Here is a 10,428-nt window from a genome sequence, read left to right as displayed (position 1 = left end):
AGACTGATAGATCTCAATTACTTTCTTTCTCATTTGTTCCTGAATGTCTTTGGATCTCAGCATGATGTCTATCTTCTGAGGATCTTCTGGTCTACTTCACTTTGTCAGGCAGGTCCTATTGAAGTGATTTCTTGATTGAGAACAGGTGTGTCAGTAATCAGACCTGGGTGTGGCTCGAGAAATTGAACTCAGGTGTGATAAACCACAGTTAAGTTATGTTTTAACAGGAGGGGGCAAACACTTTTTCACACAGGGCCATGTGGGTTTGGATTGTTTTTCTCCCTTAATAATAAAAACCTTCATTTAAAAACTGCATTTTGTGTTTACTTGTGTTATCTTTGACTAATATTTAAATTAGTTTGATGATCTGAAACATTTAAGTGTGACAGACATGCAAAAAAAATTGGAAATCAGGCAGGGGGCAAACACTTTTTCACACCACTGTATATATATATAACTAACCGTGTTTTTGGTATCAGCGCTACAATCAAGAAAAAAGGAAACTTCACAGAATATTTGGGATAAACCAGATTTTCTATATTACAGGCTGAAATATTGTTCATATATTTAAACGTCTTTGTTTGTCAACTAGCGCTGCAACACTGTCGTTATGAAATCCTTCTGCCACAGAAAAGCATATTTTAGAGTCGTGTACCAAACATCCTGCTTGTTTTTGAAATAAGGATTCCTTTGTTGTTATTTTTCACATTGTTATCAACTTAATTAAAAAGGATCTTAAGTTCAGGGGAGATCCAGGTGGTATCTCCACTTCCTCATCATCTCTTCCCGGATATTTACTCCTCAGCATCTTTGAGATTTCAGGTCTTTCTCCATAAGTGATGACACAGTCAAAAATCCTACTACATATTTGTATAAATGTCTCAGAAATGTCAACGAGCTGAAGTTCTCGTGCTCTACTTTCATATTTGTCCTTTTCAACCATGCTGTGATGAGTATTTTTCCTGAATTTATCATATTTGATCATGTATTACAAGTATTTGACTCGTAAATTACATCTCTTACATCCCTGGAGAGTTAAAAAAAAAAATATATATATATATATATATTTTTTTTATTTGATACACTTTATTAATCCCCGAGGGGAAATGTCTTCACTACAGCAGGGGGGCTCTCAGGGGGGAGATGCTGCAGCAGGCTGCCACTAGCGTGGCGCCAGGTAACCTGACCTGAGGTGCATGTTTTACATGTATTCTTCCATTCTGTTTCTTCCTTGTATTTTTAAAGAGGCTCTGAGAGTTTGAACAAATCACAGGAAGAGGAAACTCTGAATAAAATGATGAAAAACAATGACATCACATGAAGTAGTTCTGGACTGTCCGCAACGGTCGGCAGGAAGTGACTAATGATTTCAGTGCTGCAGATTGATCTGTGAGATACTCACTCTGAGCTCCGGTCCTCTGAGAGACTGAAGGTGACAACACGGTGAACTCACCTGTCATGTTGCAGTAGACCGGTGCAGGTCCCGAGGGGCCGCTTCCATCTGGATCAATGGAGTAGAAGCCAGAGGAACTGCCGATCAGCTTGTAGGCTTCGCAGGACGACTCATAAATGGCTGGAAGGAGCAGACAGTTTTTATTTGAGAATCAGTAACTCCAGAAACATGAGCTGGAGAAAAAGATTGTGAAGACTGAAAACTATGAACTGAATGTTGAACACAAATAGAACCTGTAAATCTTCACTGGAAAAACATTCAGATAATGTTACTGTATGTTTGGCCAATTAAGGGAAATATGTCCTTCTGTTCTTTTGTACATTTGAACTAACAAATATAATCTTAATAAACATTTAAATGTGTAACTTAAAGGGAGCTTCAATCACATGAATTTGAGACAACAGGTACTGCTGCTCTGCTATAGGCTAGTAAGAATTTAACAGGACTAGTTTAACTTTTGTCCAGATTATTAATGTTTAGTTGTTGTATTATTCATGTTATATAGAAAAAAAAAATATTTGCAAAAACTTTGGAGCATTTCCAAATTTCCGAAGAAATGGGGAAAAGTATAAATAAATTAGCTTTTGCTCCAGGATGTCCCACCAGCTGCTTCACAAGCTTTGGTTTTAGCTACAGCACTGCTTTCTACCTTCATAGTTATTATTAGTTATTATAATTCTAAAAATGTCCATAAAGATTTGATGTTACTATAATTTGTGTTAAAAATCAAAATAATTTGTCACTTATTGTGTTTTGCTTACATGCAGCAGCCCTGTCTGCAAAAAAAAAAAAAAAAATCTCCATTTAAACTAGCCTATAACATTGTCCGAGCCCCTTAAACTGAGACAGTGTTTGTGTTAAAGTTTGTGGAAGAAGTCACAGTGTGGAAGAAGTCACAGTCCTCCTTCATCAATGGGTGTTTGAGCAGTGTTATTTTTTTATTTTTTTAAAAATACACCACAGCTGTCTTTGATTGGCTGGAAGTCATCACCTGTGTTGTAGTTATGGTTATGATTATAGGCAGGTGACAGACATGGTGTGAATATGTGGGTCAGAGCCACCCGGTCTGGTGGGAGAGACCGAGGACTACATGAAGAGGACTGTATTTTCATTCTGCTGTTTTTTCAAAAACGTAAAAAAAAAAGCTTTAAAACTAATTTATGAAACTTCTTTAAAACTATTGTGACGAACATCTTGCCGTCACCGTGGATTCTTTCAGCATGAACGAACAACAACCAGCCAAAGTACAGGTTTCCGACATGTTTATTCAAACACAAACAATACAAATGACCGTGTGCTCTCCTGCCGAGCATCTGAGCACACGCCACACGTCACACGCCACACGCCACACGTCCGGGCTGCAGCCAGCCTGCTGCTCAGTCTTCCCAGGAGCCCGACCCCTCTGGTGTCCTGCTACTTGGTTTTTAAAGAGAGGAGAGGGACAATCAGGGATTTGATTCAGCTGGGCTAATTACAGTGCATCCAGAAAGTATTCACAGCGCTTCACTTTTTCCTCATTTTGTTATGTTACAGCCTTATTCCAAAATGGATTAAATTATTTTTTTCCCTCCAAATTCTACACACAATACCCCATAATGACAAAGTGAAAAAAGTTTGTTTAAAATTTTTGCAAATCTATTTTTAAGTATTCACAGCCTTTTCTCAATACTTTGTTGAAGCACCTTTGGCAGCAATTACAGCCTCAAGTCTTTTTGAGTATGATGCTCGCATGTGTTAGCTTGGCACCTATTTTTGGGCAGTTTCTCCCATTCTTCTTTGCAGGACATCTCAAGCTCCATCAGGTTGGATGGGGAGCGTCGGTGCACAGCCATTTTCAGATCTCTCCAGAGATGTTCAATCGGGTTCAAGTCTGGGCTCTGCCTGGGCCTCTCAAAGACATTCACAGAGTTGTCCCGAAGACATTCCTTTGTTATCTTGGCTGTGTGCTTCGGGTCGTTGTCCTGTTGGAAGATGAACCTTCGCCCCAGTCTGAGGTCCAGAGCGCTCTGGAGAAGGTTTTCATCAAGGATGTCTCTGTACATTGCTGCATTCATCTTTCCCTCCATCCTGACTAGTCTCCCAGTTCCTGCTGCTGAAAAACATCCCCACAGCATGATGCTGCCACCACCATGCTTCACCGTAGAGATGGTATTGGCCAGGTGATGAGCGGTACCTGGTTTCCTCCAGACATGACGCTTGACATTCAGGCCAAAGAGTTCAATCTTTGTTTCATCAGACCAGAGAATTTAGTTTCTCATGGTCTGAGAGTCCTTCAGGTGCCTTTTGGTAAACTCCAGGTGGGCTGTCATGAGCCTTTTACTGAGGAGTGTCTTCCGTCTGGCCACTCTACCATACAGGCCTGCTTGGTGGAGTGCTGCAGAGATGGTTGTCCTTCTGGAAGGTTCTCCTCTCTTCACAGAGCAACGTTGGAGCTCTGTCAGAGTGACCATCGGGTTCTTGGTCACCTCCCTGACGAAGGCCCTTCTCTCCCGATCGCTCAGTTTGGTCGGGCGGCCGACTCTAGGAAGAGTCCTGGTGGTTCAAACTTCTTCCATTTACGGATGATGGAGGCCACTGTGCTCATTGGGACCTTCAATGCTGCAGAAATGTTTCTGTACCCTTCCCCAGATCTGTGCCTCCATACAATCCTGTCTCGGAGGTCAACAGACAATTCCTTGGACTTCATGTCTTGGTTTGTGCTCTGACATGCACTGTCAACTGTGGGACCTCATATAGAGGAAAGTGTGTCTTTCCAAATCATGTCCAATCAACTGAATTTACCAGGTGGACTCCAATCAAGTCGTAGAAACATCTCAAGGATGATCAGTGGAAACAGGAAGCACCTGAGCTCAATTTTGAGTGTCATGGCAAAGGCTGTGAATACTTATGTACATGTGATTTTTTTCATTTTTTATTTTCAATAGATTTGCAAAAATTAAAAAACGTTTTTTTCCATGTTATCATTATAGGGTATTGTGTGTAGAATTTTGAGGAAACTAATTAATTTAATCCATTTTGGAATAAGGCTGTAACAACAAAATGTGGAAAAAGTAAAGCGCTGTGAATACTTTCCGGATGCACTGTCGGCCCCTTCCAGGCACCATTCCCTGAACCACTCCCCCAATCAGTCCCTCCTGCAGCTGAGCCTAACCACGCCCCACCACCACAACTATCTTCTATAGTTATAAAAGGTTTGAGCAATATGAGCCAGAACAGTCTGTGTACAAAGCAGACGAGTTAGTGTATAAAGCAGGAAAAGAGGAGCCTCTTTTAAATTCCAGAGCGGTTTTCTGTGTCACATTATGTCTGATGTGTGCCGACAGCTGCCTGCATATAAACAGGAAATCAGTCTTGTGGGGGCACAGGAAGTTCATCCAGAGACAGCTCCACACTGAATAACAAGGTGAAGTCGATACCCAGGAGGAAAAACTCCAAGATGGATGTGTCAATCTGAAACTATTTCAAAGAGAACATTTCACTGTTTTTACAATGTGGGTCTTATTTTGTTTGTTTCAGCCACTATATTTACTGAAGATTACAGTTGACAGTTTTCAGTGCAGTGACAGATTATTACTGCAATATTCCAGGTTTCAGTGTTGTCTCAAAATAAAAGGGTTCAGATGTTGCATTACCGTGTTGGCAGATCTTTAGTCCGAGGTGATTATCACTGTTTGAGCTTTGGTGATACATTGATGATGTCTTTAAATTTCCATTTAAAACTTGCCCACTGCGGTATTTGAAGTTAACTCTGAGATCTGGGGTTTCACATGATTTATAAAAAATTGATAAATAAATAATAATTAAGCATTTTCCCATAACATGTCACTCACAGGTGTGGCAGGTGGCTCCGGAGTAGCCAGTACCCAAACAATCACAAGAGAAGGAACTCCAGGACTGCCAACAGCGACCTCCATGTTCACACAGGTTAGGAAGACACCTGAAACGGAAGAGTGTTTTTACTGAGCCTGACATCATACAACAGTACATACAGTTCATGACAATAAAAGCAGGCTCAGATACTATTTATTTAATCAAAATTAATATGCAAAGCCAAACCTAAAACAGCCAGTCAACAACAAATCACACAGCATTGAATCAAATGTAAACTTCTGACTAAGGCTAATTGTACATACAGTTAGATCTTTATTCATGTTGGTGGTAATGACACCCGGTTACACCAATCAGAAGTCATTAAATTCATGTTTAATTGGTGTGTAAGTATTTTCAAACTCCGTAGTTTTCTCTGGACCGCTGCCTGATCTGACCAGTGAGGACATGTTTAGCTACATGTCGTCACTCCACCACTGGCTGTCAACGTGCCTTTGTAGAAAAGTGAAAAACCTTCTGGTAAAAACCTGGTCTGATGAGGAGAGACGGCATCCATCCCAATGTGGACGGTGCAGCCCTCATATCTAGAAATATGACCTCTAAAGAATGAGTTTATTAGGAACTCTAAATGTACATGTATAGTGCTTTATCACCTTATGGTCTCAAAGTGCTTTTACATGGTTTTTCCAATCACCCATTCATACACACTAATGAGACTAATCACAACGCAAGGTGCTGCCATCAGGAGTGCATTCACACACTGATGGTATGCCATCGGGAGCAACTTAGGGTTCAGTGTCTTGCTCAAGGACACTTAGGCATGTGGACAGGAGGAGCTGAGGATTGAGACACAAACCTCCTGATTAGTGCGTAACCCACTCTACCGTCTGAGCCACAGCCTCCCTGAAGACTGAGTTTATTAGGAACTCTAAAGACTGAGTATATTAGGAACTCTAAAGACTGATTTTATTAGGAACTCTATAGACAGGTCTCCAATCTTCTTCTGTGAGCTGCTCGTGTTCAGTAACATTTGTTCACATAGCTGAGCTCCACCCAAATCTTCTGAATCAGCTTATTTGATGTGAACAATAACAAACTGATACTCAACACACATTTAGTATCACAACAGCTTAAATTTAACAGCATGTGCATGCTTTTTGGTGTATGCTTTTAATTTGAAAGCCTGCCAATTTACTTTGGTCTCATTCAGAGACAGACACACTTTATAGCTCTGCCTCCCTGTTGCAGTTCAGCTGTAAATATAATTTTTTTTGTATTGACCTAATTTCTGAGCACCGCTTGTTTCCACCTCAGTGTGAGAGTCTCTGCTGTGTTGCTATCCTCTGATCTCTGTGTGTCTCACGTTGAGCGGAGCTAAACTCTGCCTTTCCCCCCTCCGTTACACTGACACGGTGCTGAGCAGACACAGGAGGGAGGGAGGAAGGGAAAGTGTCCACTCATTAATCCATCACATCGTTCTGTCAGACAGATTAAAAAATAATTGATAAGAAAATGCTGAAATGGATCACCTGGGCAGTCAGTCTCTGTGTGGGAAACACTGCATGTTGTTGGAACCTTCAGAGACATCCTCATAAACGGGTAACAAGCTACTGGTAGGTCGAGAGCGACGGATCGGAGACTCCTGAACTAAAGCATTACTCTCCTTCTCCTCCATCTCTTCTTCACATTTTTCTGCAGCTTCTTTAGTGCTGTCACCACAAACCCCCCAAAACATCATAGAGGCCCCATAGAGACCCCCAAAAGACCTCATAAAGACCTCATGCAGACCACATACAGATCTAATAGAGACCTCAGAGATCCCATAGAGACCCAAAAATACCTCATAGAGACCTCATAGAAACCCCATAGAGACCCCCAAAAGACCTCATAGAGACCTCATGTAGACCACATACAGACCCCATAAAGACCTCATAGAGACCCCATAGAGACCCCAAAAAGACCTCACAGAGACCTGATACAGACCTCATAGAGACCCCATAGAGACCCCAAAAAGACCTCATGGAGATCCCATAGAGACCCCAAAAAGACCTCACAGAGACCTCATCGAGACCTCACCGAGACCCCATAGAGACCCCATAGAGAACTCATAGAGACCTCATGTAGACTCTATAGAGATCTCATGTAAACCACATATAGACCCCAAAGAGACCTCATAGAGAACCCATAGAGACCCCATAGAGACCTCATAGAGACCCCATAGAAATCTCATAGAGACTTCATAGAGACCTCATAGACGACCACCAAAAGTAAATATATCAAACTTGAACACAAAAATTAGATTAAAAATACTACTACTATTAATTAAACAGAAAAAAACCAACAGGTTGATCCGATGTGGACCATGAATATTTTATCTCTTTGAATATTTTCGCAAATGATTTGATAACCGATCACCAAATAAATTATTCTGTCTCTCAAGAACCGGCTGCAGCAGGAGGAATATGTCAGTATTAGTTGATCAACTCCTCCCAGTTAAATTAATTATCACACTCATTCCATCAACCAACCAGAGAACTAAGTTAAAACTCATTTTCAAATCTTGCTCTGGAAAAACACAGAAGCAGTTCTATTAGTTGTTTATGTTTAGAGCTGGTCCTTATTCATAGTTTCTGACTGAACTCTCTGATTATTCTTATCTGATTGAGTGCTGATTACAGATACAGTGATGATAGCGGTGACTTACATAAGGGAGGCTGTGGCTCAGACGGTAGAGTGGGTTGCACACTAATCAGAAGGTTGGTGGTTCAGTCCCCAGCTCCTCCTGTCCACATGGCTAAGTGTCCTTGAGCAAGACACTGAACCCTAAGTTGCTCCCTAATGGTGTACCATTGGTGTGTGAATATACTCCTGATGGCGCCACCTTGCATGGTGATCAGTTTCATTAGTGTGTGTGAATGGGTGAACGGAAAAGCCATGTAAAAGCACTTTGAGACCAAAAGGTGATAAAGCACTATACATTTACAGACCATTTACTTTAACATTCATGTTGATTTGGATAAACACAGCATCAGTTCATCACCAGACTCAATTGGCTTTTCTCAACATGTAAATAAACGTCTCACTTTTAGAACTCCATCTTGGTCTCCATGACTTGTGACATAAATTGTACATTTAATAATATTTCCTCAAAACTTTTAATATCAAAACTGTATTGAAAAGAACAATTTGAAACCAACAGAACTTGCTTAAGGTCATCTTCACTCTCAACAGCTTCCACATACATCATGAACGTGGAGGAGAAATCATGAGCAGGAAACATGTGTTGTTCATGTGTTATTCATGTTTTGTTCATGTGATGTTAATGTATTGTTTGTGATGTTCGTGTGATGTTAATGTGTTGTTCATGTGGTGTCCATGTGTTTTTTCACATGATGTTCATGTGATGTTAATGTATTGTTCATGTGATGTTCATGTGATGTTAATGTATTGTTCATGAGATGTTATAGTGCTGTCCATGTGATGTTCATGTGTTGTTAATGTGCTGTTCATGTGATGTCCATGTGATGTTCTTGTGTTGTTCATGTGCTGTTAATGTGATGTTCATGTGATGTTCATGTGATGTTCATATATTGTTTATGTGATGTTCGTGTGATGTTAATGTGTTGTACTTGTGATGTTCATGTGTTTTTCATGTGATGTTCATGTGATGTTCATGTGTTGTTCATGTTGCTCATGTGATGTGCATGTGATGTTCATGTGTGATGTTCATGTTAATGTGTTGTTCATGTCTTGTTCATGAGATGTGTGATGTTCATGTGATGTTCATTGTGTTGTTCATGTTAATGTGTTGTTCATGTTGTGTTGTGATCATGTGTTGTTCATTAGATGTTCTGGTGTTGTCCATGTGTAGTTAATGTGTTGTTCATGTGATGTTCATGTGATGTTCATGTGTTGTTCATGTGATGTTCATATGTTGTTAATGTGTTGTTCATGTGATGTTCATGTGTTTTTCATGTGATGTTCATGTGATGTTCACGTGTTGTTCATACTATGTTCATGTTGTTCGTGTTGTTCATGTGATGTTATTGTGTTGTTCATGTGTTGTTCATTAGATGTTCTGGTGTTGTCCATGTGATTTTCATGTGTTGTTCATGTGTTGTTCATGTGATGTTCATGTGATGTTCATGTGATGTTCATACGTTGTTCATGTGATGTTCATGTGATGCTTTTGTGTTGTTCATGTGCTGTTCATGTGCTTTTCATGTGATGTTCATGTGATGTTCATGTGATGTTCATATGTTGTTAATGTGTTGTTCATGTGATGTTCACGTGTTGTTCATACTATGTTCATGTTGTTCGTGTTGTTCATGTGATGTTATTGTGTTGTTCATGTGTTGTTCATTAGATGTTCTGGTGTTGTCCATGTGATTTTCATGTGTTGTTCATGTGTTGTTCATGTGATGTTCATGTGATGTTCATGTGTTGTTCATATGTTGTTCATGTGATGTTCATGTGTTGTTCATGTGATGTTCATGTGTTGTTCATACTATGTTCATGTTATTCATGTGTTGTTCATGTGATGTTCATGTGATGTTCATATGTTGTTAATGTGTTTTTCATGTGATGTTCATGTGATGTTCACGTGTTGTTCATACTATGTTCATGTTGTTCGTGTTGTTCATGTGATGTTATTGTGTTGTTCATGTGTTGTTCATTAGATGTTCTGGTGTTGTCCATGTGATTTTCATGTGTTGTTCATGTGTTGTTCATGTGATGTTCATGTGATGTTCATGTGTTGTTCATATGTTGTTCATGTGATGTTCATGTGTTGTTCATGTGATGTTCATGTGATGTTCATGTGTTGTTCGTGTTGTTCATGTGATGTGCATGTGTTGTTCATTTGATGTTCATGTGTTGTTCATGTCTTCTTCATGAGATGTTCTAGTGCTGTCCATGTGATGTTCATGTTTTTAAAGTGTTGTTCATGTGCTGTTCATGTGATGTTCATGTGTTGTTAATGTGTTGTTCATGTGTTGGTCATTAAATGTTCTGGTGTTGTTCATGCTATGTTCATGTGTTGTTCATGTGATGTTATTGTGTTGTTCATGTGATGCTCTTGTGTTGTTAATGTGTTGTTCATGTGTTGTTCATACTATGTTTATGTTGTTCATGTGTTGTTCATGTTT

The 10,428-nt window shown here is 39.9% G+C and overlaps 1 protein-coding gene across 3 annotated transcripts in view; it reads right to left on the bottom strand.

Moving 5' to 3' along the window:
* LOC138636104 (contactin-associated protein-like 5) overlaps window positions 1-10,428 on the bottom strand; it is a 111,135-nt gene that overhangs the window by 28,859 nt on the left and 71,848 nt on the right. For all 3 annotated transcript variants that reach the window (XM_069723948.1, XM_069723949.1, XM_069723950.1), the window contains exons 11-12: window positions 5,284-5,390; window positions 1,454-1,573 (exon numbers count right to left, since the gene is read on the bottom strand). In XM_069723948.1, the coding sequence (XP_069580049.1) occupies window positions 1,454-1,573; window positions 5,284-5,390 (227 nt within the window). The remainder of the gene's footprint in view (window positions 1-1,453; window positions 1,574-5,283; window positions 5,391-10,428) is intronic.

This window comes from Brachyistius frenatus, unplaced genomic scaffold, assembly GCF_029030835.1.
Source record: "Brachyistius frenatus isolate BFR_SWC_R1_liver_20210118 unplaced genomic scaffold, ASM2903083v1 Contig_353, whole genome shotgun sequence".
NCBI classification, from domain to species: Eukaryota; Metazoa; Chordata; class Actinopteri; family Embiotocidae; genus Brachyistius; species Brachyistius frenatus.
The sequence above is the reverse complement of the archived record's forward strand: the minus strand, read 5'-3'. Positions and strand labels throughout refer to the sequence as shown.